Source organism: Xiphophorus hellerii, chromosome 18 (assembly GCF_003331165.1).
Source record: "Xiphophorus hellerii strain 12219 chromosome 18, Xiphophorus_hellerii-4.1, whole genome shotgun sequence".
Taxonomy (NCBI): Eukaryota; Metazoa; Chordata; class Actinopteri; order Cyprinodontiformes; family Poeciliidae; genus Xiphophorus; species Xiphophorus hellerii.
Genome location: NC_045689.1, coordinates 4,857,608 through 4,873,978, shown reverse-complemented (window position 1 = coordinate 4,873,978; position 16,371 = coordinate 4,857,608). Strand labels below are relative to the sequence as shown.

At 37.1% G+C, this 16,371-nt stretch overlaps 1 protein-coding gene across 2 annotated transcripts in view; it reads right to left on the bottom strand.

The window, feature by feature from the left end:
• Window positions 1-2,795: 2,795 nt before the first annotated feature.
• The window catches only part of LOC116737678 (serine/threonine-protein kinase PAK 4-like), a 40,660-nt gene continuing 27,084 nt past the window's right edge, over window positions 2,796-16,371 (bottom strand). For both annotated transcript variants that reach the window (XM_032591026.1, XM_032591027.1), the window contains exons 7-11: window positions 15,183-15,316; window positions 14,214-14,340; window positions 8,561-8,686; window positions 8,289-8,423; window positions 2,796-6,625 (exon numbers count right to left, since the gene is read on the bottom strand). In XM_032591026.1, coding sequence (XP_032446917.1) covers window positions 6,470-6,625; window positions 8,289-8,423; window positions 8,561-8,686; window positions 14,214-14,340; window positions 15,183-15,316 — 678 coding nt within the window. In that variant the 3' untranslated portion in view covers window positions 2,796-6,469. The remainder of the gene's footprint in view (window positions 6,626-8,288; window positions 8,424-8,560; window positions 8,687-14,213; window positions 14,341-15,182; window positions 15,317-16,371) is intronic.

Below are 16,371 nucleotides of genomic sequence, written 5' to 3'. Positions count from 1 at the left end.
ATAAAGCATATTTACAGACATAAAAGTTTTTCTTTCTTCAATATAAAATAAAAAAATGTTTTTTACAGTTCTGGCTTAATTACTGAACTGAATGTTCTTTATGCAAATTACCTGTTTTATAAAATGGCTGAGCACTAAATTAGCTGACGATTATTTCAATAAACGATTAATCGTTTCAGCCTTAATCGTGTTTGATAAAAATTTTGCTTTTCTGACTAAATAAAGTGAAGACTGATTTCTACAAAACAATGACAAATAAATGAAAATATGTGACATAAAATAAGTGACTTATTCCCCTGTTTAAAGTGACTGAAGTAATTCAAACAGTCAGCAGGTTGCAGAGTAGCACAAACATAATCTGCTCTAATAAAACATTTAAAACTCAACATTAACACATTATTTCCCAAAATTAACGAATTTCCTAAGTTTTCAACAGCAGCCGTGTCTTTAAAGCCATGAACTGGATCCACTGGTCTCATGATTTAATGCCAATGAAACTGAACGTTTTCCTCCAGACTTCCTGGTTCTGTGTCATCACTTCCTCTTCAGGCACCAGATTCCCTAAACCAGGGATGTCCAAAGTGCGGCCCAGGGCCCATTTGTGACCTTCAGAAGAGATTGTGCGACCTCCATTCAAGTGTAGGCCTCCAACACAAGCATTCTGGACACTATTTGTCATCCAGAGAAATATTTCAAAATCGTCTTCAAATGGAAAATGTTGGTGCAGCACAAAGTTTTCTCCTATAATCAGCGCAAATCTAATTTTTGTTCCCCTTCTGTGGCAAAGTTGCACTACAAACATTCAGCAACATTAAGAGAAGTAAAGACAGATCCATTCATTAAAGTTTGCAAATCTGAAGAAAAGATGACTTCCTGACCCACTCAGGTTGATAAAATACCCGACTGTTGGTTGTTCCACGAAAACATTCAGGGTTGAATTTAATGCTTAAACTTGGCAGATTTGGTCAAAAGTTTTGACACCTGAACCCTCAATAATTTGATAACATTCTGCAACGGAGAGGGAAAAATATCTAAACTCCCTCCAGTAGTTTAGGTTGTTTCTTTAAACAACCTAATTTATTTCTTGATGTGAACAGAACACAGCATTTGCCAAAACTCTTAATGTGAATTTATGTTTTTACAACAATAAAACTGACAAAAATTCAGCTTCTATGCACCACAAATCTGGAACAAACTTCCAGAAAACTGCAAAACAACCGAAACACTGAGTTCCTTTAAATCAAGACTAAAAACAAAATGTTTCAAAGTTAATTTGATTCACAATAAATGGAATATTGACCAAAATATTTGAGGTGTGTTGATTTGGATGATGGCATTCAGCAAATCGTAATGTTTGTAACTGGTTTCTCCATTGTTACTGGTTTCTCCATCAATAAAATATGATGATTTTATTTCTGCTTTTTATGATGGAAGCACTGTAAACCACCTGGTTGCTACACAAATAAACTTGAAAGACAGAAATTCAACTTTTATCTCAGAAATGGTTTTATTGGTGTGAAATCATAATGAATGTATTTATTTTTTCTGATTATTTTTCACATTTTGCAGCGAATTCTTCACGGTAAACCTCAGCACTCTGAGGTTTGGCTCCTCCAGGTGAGAGGCGTTTAATTTTGAACAAACTGTGGCCGCTGATTGGTCAGTTGCTGAAAAACAAATTGAACTGATCAACAGGCAGCGTCTTAGGTTGAAGATTTCATCTGAGACATTTGCACGACTGAAGAGACGCCGTAAAGGAAGCAGCTAATTGACGGCAACGTCACTGCAACCACAGGTGGAAAACCACATTTTCAGAAAATTTCTCCCCAGAGCAAAAATGATTTTTCCTAAACAAAGCTGCTCTGCTTCCTAAAAACTGATTAATGACGTTAGAGAAACCACCAGCGTACACAAAAGACTTCTTCAAAGTTTCTGCAGCTTTTATAAATCATTTAAAATAAACCACAAAGACTGGTTGTTTCCAACATCAACTATTAAAAAAAAGTACTTTACTAGATTTAAGAGTCAACATAAAGCTACGAAATGCGTTTTGTGATGCATTTCTGTCTGCAGATAAATGCAGAAAAACTTGGTTTGTTTGAAGGAACAAGGAAGCCGAATTAGGAATCGAAACGACGGCCACATCCGAGTGAGAGGAATCCATCTGCATGTTGTAAACAAAGAATCATCTCAAAGGAATCTCAACTTTAACTTCTGCAGACTCTTCACTTCCAGCCTGAAGGAAAATATATGTATATTTTTGTACATTTTGAAGTTTTCTTTGTGTCTTTTAGCACATTTACTGTTGCTAAATTAACTGACTTTCATGTGGAAATGTGAATATTTACTAAAGAAAACTTGAATTTAATGACAAAACCCTCATTTACGCTTTGAAGGGACGATTTAAAACACAAATGCTACCAGCTGATAAGAGCATCTCGTGCCTTGTAAGCATTTGTTTTGTGTCTAAAATGGTTCCGTTTTATTGTTCCAGTGGTTATTTAGCATAATTTAGTTCCGTTTCTGGTAGAGGAGACAATGAAGACTTTAAACGTAAAGCCAGTTCTGCTTTTTTACAGGTTCACATGAGGCAGATCAATCAAAAATCTGCATTAGCTTCTGAGCGGGGACTCGTGTTTGTAGTCTCACAGACAATGCTACAAAATATGCAAAGAAACGCCGACTTTCAGAATGTTTCTTCCTCATTTTTATTCACCATTCAATAATTATTACATCCGTTTAGCATAAATGCTGCTTCAGACCTTCTGATTTTAGTAGGCCAGGGTTTTTTTTTATCAAACTTTTCCATTTCGCGCTGCTATGCTATACTAAGTTAGCTACGCTATGCTAGTTTTAGGAGCTAGGCGGCTTCATAAATCAGAAAGATGAGCATCACAAAAAATATTTTAATGTCATCTTAAGTTTTATATTACAGCAACTATTGAAAAATAGATTGTTATAAAAAACGTAAATAAAAAAATGATTGAATTTCTTTTAATTTTTGCATCGTTTTTCTGTTAAGTTTATAAACACTGTTGAGTCTCTTTGTATGATGGCTGATGGTTATTTCACACTTTTACCACTTCAAACTTTTGTAGTTTCACTTCTTTATTTAACTTTTGCAGATATTGCCACCAAACTCCAGACCAATAAATATATCCCAGATTATTTTTAATTTATTTAGATTCTTTTGTGAAACATATTTAAGCTGGAACTGGTGGAACTGGTGCACTTCACAAAAGCGATTGCATCGTTTAAGAAAATATTCTGTGGAAATATCGGAGCGACAACCAGGAAGTTAAAGTGTGAACAAAGTCAAGGTTTTTAAGTGTTCATCACAAAACCCTGTTAGTTTTATTAAAAAATTGTAGACAGAGTTAAAAAGTTGTGTGTGATCAAGACGATCTAGAACCCTGACCCAATTACACCGGTTCCGTCAGGAGGAATGAGCCAGATTTAACGGAGTTTAACTAAAACTAATGAAACCGTCACAGACTTGCAAGATTGAAAAATTCTTTTTAAAAAATGTATTAACCCTGAAACACAGGAAACAGTCTTACTGAATATCAGGCAGTGAGAAAATGTGTCTTAATACCAGAAACATTTGGTCCCAGGTGTAAAACCCTCCGCCAGGCGGTTGCTCTGCGATAGAAATGAGTCATGACTTTGTAAACGTCATGGCAGTTGGATACAGATTGCAATCGCCTGCTGTGTGAAAGTAGCCAAAAACACCAACTGCTGTTATATTTGATTATGGACCCCTCGCTGTTATTGTTTACATCCGGAAATTTCTCGCTGGAGGGCAAAAAGGCGATTCTTTCACTCGCCATCCGTAACGGCCGCGGTAGAACCTTTAACTAAATGAGACCTGGAGATGAGGGATTTATTTATCGCAGTGCGCCACAGCAAAGGAAAAATAACAACTCAAAATCACTTTTTTCTCGCTCCCTGTGTTGGCTACGCGCAGACTCGTTGCCATGGCGACCGACAACAACGCCACTTAATGTTTCAGGATTCAACAGCAAAAAACACTCAAACATTTCCCACTCAAAAAAAGAGAACATCCAGCTGGTTACAGTTGTACGTTTTTAGGTTTGATGTTTATTTTGCGATTATTAAGTTGAGACAGATTAGCTACCGCTGCTATTAGCTAAGCTAACACAGCGGTTAGCTGATTAAATTAGCTAAACACCTGCTCTACTGATCACATGTCAGAGTTGGAGTTTAGGTTGCCTTTTTTGTTTTAACTGAATAGAAACACCAAATTCCACATCGCATCTACATGTTATGGTTGTCAAAGTCAAGCTAGCATAACTGACCTACTTCCTCGCCATTTTTTAAATTAAAACTTTTCCTGACCTTGTTATTTAGTTGTGCTAATCTTGACAGTTTTTCTTTTATACATCAGGCGTACATTTAAGGTTCTGCGAGTTATATTGCTTAGTGTTATTGGTTTTAACTATTACAAGTTAAAACCAATGCTAGTCATGTAGCAGCTTTCTGCCCTCCTGTGCTTGTGGCATCACTCTGCAACGGATCCATAGAACAGCTGTTTGTGTTTACTACAAACACAGGAATCACTTGATCAATACAACAGATTGATTTTACGTGGTGGTAAGCTGGTCCTCTGGATGTGGAAAACCAAACAGTTTATTTTATTTACAGTTCAGGCGCCAAATCAAACAGATAAACCTGCAGACCTCCTCTGAGGACGCCTGACACCCCGGCTGCTGGTTCAGGAATACCCCAGTGTGGCATTTAATGGAGAAAAAGTGTCATTCAGAAACAGAACGGGTCAATTTCATCCGTCGTTTACTGTAAAAACAGTTAGTAGCAGGAGACGTAAAAAAAAATACATCACAAGAGATCAAAAAGTTTGAGTTTTTTAGTTCCTGTTCTACAGTGAAAAAATTAAATATATATTTTAAAAAAAATCAAACATAAAGTAAAGCCTATCGTTCTAAAAAAAATGCTACAGTTATTAAAAAATAAAGAAGGAATGAGTTAAATTTGACCTGGTGTTATGGGACTGTGTGCTGATTGGTTAATGCTCCCGTAGCGTCTCTTCTAAAGGGTTTAGTGTTGCAGGAACGAACTGCGAGTGCAGCTCCTGTGCATCTCATCACCAGTGCTCGATACGTTTCACTCTGTACACTGCAAAAACTCAAAATCTCACCAAGTCTTTCTGGGTAGTTTCTAGTGCAAATATGTTATTACACTTGAAATAAGAGAAAATAACTTATAAGCAACTTTACAGCAAAATACAGGAGCTTGTGCATCACTTCACCATAAGGCTCCCTTTATAGATGGCTAATAAATAGTTCATAGATATGTTATTCATTTATCTATAAGCACTTAATAAATCATCAATAACTGTTGTATTAAGAATGAGAAGGAGATTTTATGCCAAAAATACATTTGCAAATGATTGTTGTTCTTACAAGGTAGTCTGAAATATTCAGTACAACAACTCTAGACAATAATTAATGCATAATTAACAGTTATTAGTGATTTATAAAGTGCTTAAAGATGAATTAATGACATAGCTATGAATTACTGGCCATCTGTAAGGGAAGTCATATTGTAAAGTGGCATAGGAGTTTTATGTAAGTAAATAATTCCTTAATATTGATTAAAAAAAGTACCAATTCTACTGGGAAATTATTTCATTTACAAAAATGTCTTGTTATAAATTAAGTAATCTGACAGTTTAACTAGTCCAGCTTTTAATCAATTTTATTTACATAAGACAAGCTCCTTTATTTTGCTGAAAAGTTATTTTTGAGTTAGTTTGTCTTATTTCAAATGTATTTAAATATTTCCACTTCAAACTATGCAAAAATATTTGGTAAGATTTTGTGCTTTTGCATCGTAACAAACAAAATACAACAATCACAAAAACAGAGACGGTAAATTATCAACGCTTTCTCTAAGTTCACCGTTTTTACACAGGAATATTAGGAAATAAGTGGAAGAAAAACAAAAGTCCTCTGCTACCATGACTCCAGTGTTTACATGTTCACTTAGTGTGTTTTTGCTCGTTTACAACAGGAAGCTAGGATAATTATGGCTACAAAATACAGTCCGAGTCCAAAGGTCGCCGCTGTCAGTAGTAAATTCAGGGGTCCAGAGGTCGGGATCAGTGTCTGTAGTGGAAACGTTTGCAGATTGTCGGTAAGTGAGATTTAAAAAGTTACTCCAACCGTCCCCGACTCCTTCGAACCCGGCTGTACACCAAAAAAAAAAGAAAGAAAAAGAGCCTTTTACTGCGTCCGGAAACACACGATATCACACTCATTCACCCACGCATTCGTCGTTATTGCCTCTGATTCGGGGAGCGCGCTCCCCACAGTTCAGTGACTCACACCGGATAAGGAGAATACTCCCGCACAGCCTGGGCTCCCAGTGCGGGAGTATTCTGATCCACCTGAGTCGCCTTCACAGCACCGGAGGTGTCGAGCGCCGCGCTTCATCTCATCCTGTTCTGCCGCATCAGGGGGACGATGCAGGACGGCGGGCCGGCCTTGGACAGGAACTGGTGCTTCAGGAGCTCGCTGGCCGTCGCCCTCTGAGCCGGCTCACGCACCAACATCCGGTCCAGGAAGCCTTTGAGGAGAGGGGACACCTGCAGGGAAACATACACGGCATTTATTTACTTCTTAGGACGATAATTATGTATTTAGTTTCAGACTGTCTGAAAATGCTAAGTTATATACAATATTCAGCAATACATTATTACTTGTATATTTATGTACAATTGTGATTTTTCTGTGGTTTTTAAAATTTTTTACATTATTTACAAGCTATGACATTTCATTCCCAATTTCACTGTCGCGTCTTAACCACAATAAAATAAGTCTAAGTCTATTTTATGCAATAAATAGACACTTAAAGGTAAAAGAAAATCCTGAACATTTCATCGTTCCAGCTAAACAGATCACACTGGTGTCATTTCAGAACCTCAAGGCTCGGTATTAGGATCCATCCTCTTCTCCACTTGGACAGAGCTTAAACTAGGGCTGCAATTAATTAGTTCACTAATCAATTATTTTATTGATTAATCGGATTTAAAAAAATTCATTCAACCACTAAAGCCTTTTTTATACATTATTAAGAATACATTAAAGATGCAAATAAATAATTTAATTCCACTTTTAAACAAGAAAATAAACATTTTATTGCCTAAAATAAAATATTATTCCTTTGATGGATGCGTGATCGTTTCTGGAATCTAATAAAATACTTTACCATCAACATGTGAGAAGCTGAAACCTTTCTGTTACAGTGTCGGGCGGATCTGGGGATTATTTTTGGGATTAATCGATTAATAACTGGATAGGAAAAGGTGCTTAACAGGAGATTTTTTTTTTTTAAGACAAATGTTTTTTTCATCTTAAATGCAAAATGAATATTCTTTTGTACAGTTCTGGATTCTGAGTGTGTTTGTAAAATGTTTATTTTGTTTAAAAATATAGATGTTAATGGATTTTTGATATTACATAAATAGGCTTAAATGGTTTAATGAAAAATATGCAGAACGTGCCAATTTTCTTATCCGATTAATCGTCAGAATAATCAAGTAATCGGCAGCCCAATTAACAGAATAATTAATCGTTTGTGTAATAACTAGAAAAATTGATTAATCATCAGAACAATTGTTAGAATAATCATGTTATTGTCTGAATAATCGATTAATCGTCAGAATGACTGTTTAATTGTCAGAATAAATGTAAGATTAATTGCTACCTGCAGCTCTATTTGAAATGTCCTGCTCTGCTATATTTCCCAACCAGCTGTTTTCGTGCCGTTTCACAGCTCAGTAGAAATGAATGGAAATGGGAAAATGACGAAGCTGATAAGAACCTGGACCACATACTGTAGATGATAAACCCGTCAGCTGGACAGAAGGTGTCAGTTTCGTTTTCACTAAATATATCTGATACATTTCACAGTAGAAATACAATTATAGACATCTTGATCCTGATGACCCAAAGCTAAACTTAAAGAAACATTTGGACTGATCGCTGTAACGAAACAGATTTTATGTTCTGTTCCAAAGATTTCTGCTTCATTCTGATTTATTCTGTAATTATGAAAGCAGCAGTGAGAGTGCATAAAAGTTCAGATTACTCAATTCTATTCCCATCTTGTGTCTCAACTCTTTCAACATTGTAAAGGAACATTTTGGCCTTGAAGACGACATGGGGAAACAACCACGTTTCACATTCCTCACAAAGAAACAAAGATTTCACATCCTGGTTTTGATTGGTCTGCTTCAGCAGTTTCACCTTGTGCAGGTTCTTCAGTTTGGGCGGCTGGTTGTCTCGAATCATCTTCATGGCTTTGAGCGGCGGCTCGTTGAAGTATGGCGGCTCGCCGTCCACCATCTCTATTACCATGATGCCCAGAGACCAGATGTCTACCTGCAAACGCCCAGCAGAAAAACATCAAAAAAGACGAATAAAAGGTCACAGAAAGAGAAGAAGTTAGTTTGTTTTCACCTGCATGTTTCATGTACATTAACTTTGTGAAAACATAATAATTTATCAGTAATTTTCACCTCTGGTCCGTACGGCAGCCTGGATATGAGCTCTGGTGCCATCCAGTACGGCGTTCCAACCAGAGACTTCCTCCGCTGGACTTCCTTAGAAACCTGAGCGCAGAAACCGAAGTCTGACAGCTTCACCTGGAGACAAACAGACGGAAATACAAACGCAGTGATGTTAAGATGGTTTATGACAAGAAATATAGGCAGCATTCACACCAGCCCTGTTAATTAATTGCTTATTGCGCCAGGCTCTGAATCCATATGTGAACGCCAAGCGGACCAGAGACCGCTCTAAAAGCAGGAAGTGGACTACAACACAGGGCATTCTGGGTAAATACAACCAAAACAAACGCAGAGGCCAAAAGATAAAAATTTCCATTTCTGGTAGGCCACAAAAAGTTATTAAACAAAAAACGTAAAAATAAAAGAAAAACAGTTTCCAAATCGTTTGGATTATCAGTTGTTTTCTGCTTTGTTGTCCAAATTCTTCATCATTCTTGACTTGAGGTCAGGGACCCCTGACCCCTGGTTTAGCATTAGCGGGAGAAATGGCTTGTCATCTTTAACCAAAGACAAAAAAATGACTCCATCAACTGCTAAAATCTGATGCTACTCCACTTTTGTTTACATTTGGTGAAGAAGGAAGTCACACCGTCTCTTCTTTAGAGGTTTTTGTGTTGTTTTCTTCAGTCGTTCTTGGTGCAACGCCCCCACAGTTCAGGAGGGGAACAGGTTTTCCAAAATGTTTGGTATGTTTGACACAGTGCAGTATGACAAAACCACAGCAGCTGAAAGTGTAACAAATACAACAAAACCTTACTAAATAATTTTGGTCCAGTTTTTAGTGCAAATATCTTAGCATACTTGAAATAAGACAAAACTAACTTAGAACTAACATTTCAGCAAGATACAAGAGTTTGTTTTAGGTTAATAATTCCTTAATAATGATGAAAAAATACACTTACATTTTCCCATAAGTAAAACAATCAGTCAGTGGAGCTAGAACTGTAAATTAGTTGTATCTTATGCCAAGACTATAAACTAGACTTAAAATACCTTGTAAGGTTTTGTGTTTTTTGCAGTGTGTTGCAACTTTGGTCCCAAATCAAATTGAGCCTACTGTTGGCTTTCGGGTGTGAAAGCAACCTACAGGTTAGAAAACTAATTTTCTGCTTTATTAGGCGTTTTAATCCAAAACAAAGTGGTACTTTTGTTAGAGCTGTTTGAATATCTGGGACATAACTTTGCAGCCTCCTGCTGTGGACAGCTGAGAACCCACCTTTCTCTTTCTCAGAAAGTTTGCGCCTGGCTGAGTAATGTTGAGAAGCAGATTGTGACGCCGACCACAAGGCCGGCTGCAGCGCTCAAACCCCGAGAGGGAAATGAAACAGGCTGGTTCAGAGAAGTGACTCTCATTTACACAAACACATTCATTCAACAAATGTGCTACATGACCTCAGTGGATGCCACACAACACCTGATATAATTATATTCAACTGAACAGTACAGTAATTTAGGACCAGATAATGATGAGAATAAAAAGAAAAAAACACAGCAAGCAGGTTCATGAGGAAGGTCAAACACACGCCCATCCTTCTGCCGAGAAACGCTTCAGGGTTGATTGGGTCTGCTTCCCCTGCAAGGTCAAACCACAAAGTCCCTCACACCCAAACACCAAAACTCTGCAGCCTGCTCTGAGAATTGCAAACCAAAACCATGAATGCCTGCAAGCAAATTATCTCTATTTGGTAAAAAAAAAAAGAGAAAAAAAGTGACATTTGCATCCAAACATTTTGCACATGTCCAAAAATAAAGGCTGAAAGTGTGAGAATACAGAGAACCGAGCTGGAGCCGCACAGCTGCTGAGTTCGTCAAGTCAAGAGAAACGATACAGGACATATTTCACTTTTAAAATAAAAAGTGAAATTAAGCCTGTCGTGATCAATTTTGTTGGACGATAAATTGTTCCAGAAGTTATTGCGATAAACGATAATATTGTTGGTTTGAGACCCTTTTCATGTACTTGAATGCTAGAATCAACGCATTCTCAAAGATCAATAAGCTTTAAACTCTGATGAACATTTAACACTGGAACTGGAAGACATTTAAATTATCCAAAACAAATAAATAAAAGTGATAGCAAAGTCTCTATAAGCAAAACTGTCCTTCAAAAAAAGAGAAAGTTGAGACCAAAACACCAGACTGAAACTTTTATCATCCAGTTAGAAAAGAAAGAGAAGCGAGAACCAATAAATGGAAATTATTGAGTTTGTTTTAATTTATCATGCAATTAACTGATTTATTGGTTATTGTGACATTGTAATGTTAAGATGCTAAATTAGTTAATTATTTCTATAATCGATTAACTGTGATTAATCGTTTCAGGCCTAAGCACGTCCTGGTTGGTTTACCTTCATAAATCTGTAAAGCCATTTTCTCGTAAAACATCCCACTACAACTGGAGCGCTCTTTCATTTTTGAAAGTTGTCACGTTTTTATTGACCTCAGTCTGTTAACTACTAGAAGATGACACACATTTCAACGTCTCGGGTGTGCGAAACATTTTCTACGACACAAACAAACCTCTTATCCTCCAGAGGTTAAAGCAGAGAGTCAAACCCTGGGTTATCAGTATGAGCTCTGAATTATTAGCAGCAGACGATGAAACAGATTGTGGGTAACTGTGTTTGTTTTATCTTCTGGCTTGAAACCAATGAGACAAAGCGACGCCTGCTGCAGCAGCTGGAGTCCAGAACTCTGGGTGAAACAAGCGAAGACGCCAAACCACAGACAAAAGTCAGCTTCCACTGTGGTTTACATGTTGGCTCATCTAAACTCAAAATGTGTGACTTTGTACATTGCTGATCGTGATAAGCAAAAGAGGGTCAGGTTCAACTCGAAACTAGCAAGTTAATAAACTTTGTTTTGTTTTGGTGCAACTGAAAAAGAAGAGAGAGAGGCAGCGCTTTGTGGATAAATAAAGCAAGTTTATCCATGCTAAGACTGCAGCTAATGCCTATTTTATTAATTGATTATTCTGACAATTAATTGCATTAAAATGGTAAAATTCTGCAGATTTTTTTTTTAACTTTAGTTAACGCCTGATCATTTGTAGCAAACACCACATCTTAAGATATGAAAAGCTCAACCCTTTCTAGACTCAACATCAATCCAGTGATCAGGTGATTATTTCTCCATAAAAATTAATTGATGCTCAGGTTTAACACTTTCTAAATAAATGTGACTTATACAATAGTGCAACTTTCTATACGTTTTTCCTCTTCCAAATGCTTTGACTAATGCGATGTATAGTCAGGAAAACATGGTACTTCTTCAGTCACTCTCAAGGTAAACATCCGTTTGACGCGTTGCATGTTAATGTTTCCATCTGGAAATTTTGCGCATGAACATTCAGACTGTTACAGTTTTATGTTTTCAGGCTTCGTGTTTATTTTGCGATTATTAATAAGTAATCACTGTGGTAAATTAGCTACTGCTGCTATTAGCTAAGCTAACACAGCAGTGGTAGAGTGCTCTACTGATGATCTGCCACAGTTGGTGTGTTTGTTGCTTTTTTTTTTAAACTCAACCGAAACAACAATTCTGCAGCACATCTACACGTTAAGGATGTCAAAGTCAAGCTCTTCGACACTATTTTTTTCTTAAAACTTTTTCCTGGCCTTTTTATCTAGTTGTTGTAGACAATTAGCATCAAAGCATTGCATCCCTTCTTCTTTTATATATGATAGGTACATTTAAGACTTAGCTTAGACTTATGTTGATAACTTAACAGCTAAAATAATGCTAGCAGTTTTTTGCCCTCCAGTGGATAAATGGGAGGTGGGATCTTGCATGCATGACATCACGCTGCAATGTGTCTATATTAGCCACATAATTGTTGCCACAGTGTTCAACTCATTTGAAAAAAGTAACAACATATAGTCTGGAAATTGCGATAAATAAATCGCTGATATCAGTAATAAGAAATGTTTCTGATGCATTGCTGTTACCAATGCAATGTTAGAGATATGATCAAAAACCTGACAGAAACAATTAAATAGTTAATTTGGTTTTATAAAAAATACAAAAACTAGTATATTACAGTTACGTATAAGCTTTAATTTAATTGTTATGATGCATACAGATGGCAAAGCTTGTGTTTTACCCAATGAAAGCCAGACGGCCATAATAATCTGCAAGTAATGTAACACACAGAGTGACAGTAATGTTCTTTTTCTGTTTATTACTCACCTGAGCTAACACTGCATCGCCAACATTAGTGTAATAAACTGTTCTGCTGACTGTGACACCAAGCAAACTGAGGCGCTTCTCACTTCGGAGTTGCTATGCAACCAGGCTGGTTTCATTTTCTGCAGAAAGCAGAAACCTGCTTGTCACCACGCAGGAAGTGATCTGGTATCTGCTGCAGCTCAGCAACAATACCGAAAAACTAGAAACTAGAAATTAGGCCACTCTTAACACCAGACTGTTTTTATTTACATCTCAATCCAAGTTCCTTTTCTTTAAAGAAGTGGAAAACTTATTGCTTTTAACTGCAATAGAAACTAGAATAAGAAAAAAAAGTAAAGAAAGAGCTGAGGATTGGTTCTAATATGAATAAATAACTAAATATGTGTAAAAGGCCTTACAGCTGCAGTATGTAACTTTTATAATACATATTTCTAAAATATGTAAAATATGTAATGTTTTTTGGGGTTTGTAAAAAAAACAAAAAAAAACACCAAAACTGAGCTTCTCTCCCAGCGCTAACTAGAAACAACCAATCAGAGCCAGGAGGCGGGTCTTTGCACCATCAATCACCCTCCGTGCAGCGCTACTATAGTGCGGTTTGAATACATAAACGCCAAGCAGACCGGAGACCGCTCTAAAAGCAGGAAGTGGACTGCAGGGCAGGGCATTCTGGGTAAATACAACCAAAACAAACTCACTAGCTTAGCGCTAGCTGGAGAAATGGCTTGTGGCTCTTTATCAAAGACTAAAGAGAAATCCTCCAACCGCTAAAATCTGACACTACTCCATTTTTGTTTACATTTCATGAAGACTAGAGTTACGCTCAGTGTCTTTAGAAGTTTTTGTGTCGTTTTCTTCAGTGGTTCTTGGTGCAGCGCCCCCACAGGTGAGGAGGGGAACAGGTTGCTCAAAGGGTTTGGTTGGTTTGACTCAGAGCAGAGAGAAAGAGAACCACAGCAGCTGGTTCTCTTTCTTTCAACCAATGTTGCAACTTTAGTTTCCACCAGGTGGGAAAACACCCTTAGATTAAAATTTGTGCATGAAAAACTTCAAATGAACGTCACTGTTGAGTAAGGTGGTAAATGTGTGATGCTGTGGGCCCAGTAAAACGTGTCAGAGCTCTTTAAAATACCTGAAACGTAAACATAAGGGATGATTAAAAAAACCCCCCACCAAATTAACTCAATTAATAACCAAAATTCAAGAGAAAATCTGAAGACGGAGATGAAGAAAAGAAAGATAAGTGATAGAACCAGAACTGTGGAGCCTCTGCAAACAGAAAATGGACAAACATCCCTTTTTCTGTGTGGAGGTAGACGGTAAAGATGCCAATATTTCTGAACAGCTCAGTTTATTTTGAAGCTTCTCGAACTTGGAGGGCGTTGTGTGTTTTTGCCGTACGGCGGCTACGTACCCGGCCATCATGAGTCAGCAGGATGGAGTCGCTCTTGATGTCTCTGTGGATCACGCCTTGAGTGTGCAGGACAGACAGCGCCTTCAGCACCGACAGACACACGGTGGCGATCTGCTCCTCGTTCATCCTGCAGAGTCAAACAGAAACCAAAGTCATCCAGGATTTAGTTTTACTGAATTTTAGAGTTTCACTGAATTTCATGGGCGACTGATTTGAATTTGGCACCAAGAAAAGCAGCAGAGACACTGGCGACATTAAAAAGCTGCTACTGTGGAAAAATACCAGATCACAGCACAGATTCTCCATCACTTTGTGCAATGCTGCCCCCTACTGGACAGAAATATTTCTGCTGATTTCAGATCAGTTTAATGAAAACATTTATTTTTAGTATTTTATACATTGTTTTTTTACACTTTAAGTACTTATTTTCTCCTTTGTTGGAAAATAAAAAACTGTTTCTATTCCATTCTATTTTTTAGTTGTTTCAAAGAGATGTCTTCATCAGAAGGTGGAAAGTTTCTGATAAATAAGCTGTAGTGAGTTTTCACACATTTCTAGTTCCACATTTTTCAACATTTTGTAACATTTCACCAAATTTCAGAATAAAATTACTGATGGGACTCGATTAAAATATTTAATCAAATTAATTACAGGGTGGATAATTAGATAATCGAAAGCAAAAAAAAAAAACAGAAAATAAATATCAATTTTAATTCAATAACTGCTTTTTGCCGCTAAAGTATTGAGTAAATAGACATATGAACTCAACAACAAAATTTTTATTACTTATAGTTGCTTATGCATCAGATTTAGGGGTGTACCAGAAATGTGCAAAGGCTAAACCTCAAAAATTAAACTCAACTTCCAATTTATAATCCAAGAAATCTGGCAAAGACCTGCAGTTTCTGTTAAGGAAAAAAAACCAAAAACAAACAGCTGCGTCGCCATGACGACGGGTTCAGCCGTCACCTGGTGTGCGTCACGATGTCGGTGAGAGCTCCTCCCTCCAGGAACTCCATGACCACCCAGAGTTCGTCGCCCACCAGGTAGCTGTTGTACATCTCCACCACGTTGTCATGGTGATAGTCCCGCATGATCACCACCTGCCGTCACCGGGAAAAACAAAACCGACGACCAGGAATTATTATCACATAGCTGAGACTCATGAGAGTACATTCCTACTTGATGGTAGTATAAAATAGAGTTTTTTGCTCTGTTGTCCATAGAAGTAATTTAAAAAAAAAAGGTAAATATTTTTTTCTCAACATGGACTACAATTCACTCTAGCTACTGTCTGCATCTGGTGCACCTTTTCCTTCCACTCAACTTTCTAGGAATAAGCTTAAACTTTTTCACAATATTATAATTTTCTAAAACATTGAATTTTGTGTTATAGTTTATATAGATATATGGATGATGTTCTGCATAGTTTCTAATTCTTTACCGACCTTGTTGCCTGTATTTTTGCATGCTTCTTTTTTTATCTAATCAACAACCAAGTTTCCATCAACTATTTTTTTATCTGCATTTTGATGCATCGCATTAGAGAAAGTTGATGAAAACAGCAAAATTCAAAATAACTTTCTCAATTTTGCAAAAAGATTTCTATGCTTGTTTGGGATGGTTTTTGGCTTTTCCATAACATTTTTTTAAAACGTTAATGGAAACACATAGGTTCTGACGCAGCTAAATAAGTTCTGACGTAGCGAACTTCCCCCTTCATTAGTGGGTCTGTGCCTTACCAGAGGCAAAGTTCAAACCTTCGGCTGAGATTGGATAATTTGGTTCTCTCAGATGTGTGGTTCATGATAGTTTACAACCTCTAGATCTTGTTTATTACAGCCATGCGTGACGGCAACATTTGACAACATCTGCCTGGTTGATTTGCTCTAAACCTGTAAATTCTCGCCTAATTCGCATTTTCCATTTATTTCCATGTTTGCAACATTTTAAAATTTCACTCAAAATTTAGACAACAATGGGATGAAAACATGATTTATTTTATATCTAAATTAAATATTTTTGGCATCTGGAGTGAGCAGCAAAGAAATGCTTTCATTTCAGAAAAGCTGTAAACATTCCAGCAAAGTCTGCTGCAAAACCAAAACAAGTCAACAGTTTCACAGTTTAGGAAAATGAATCCACACTGCAAAAACAC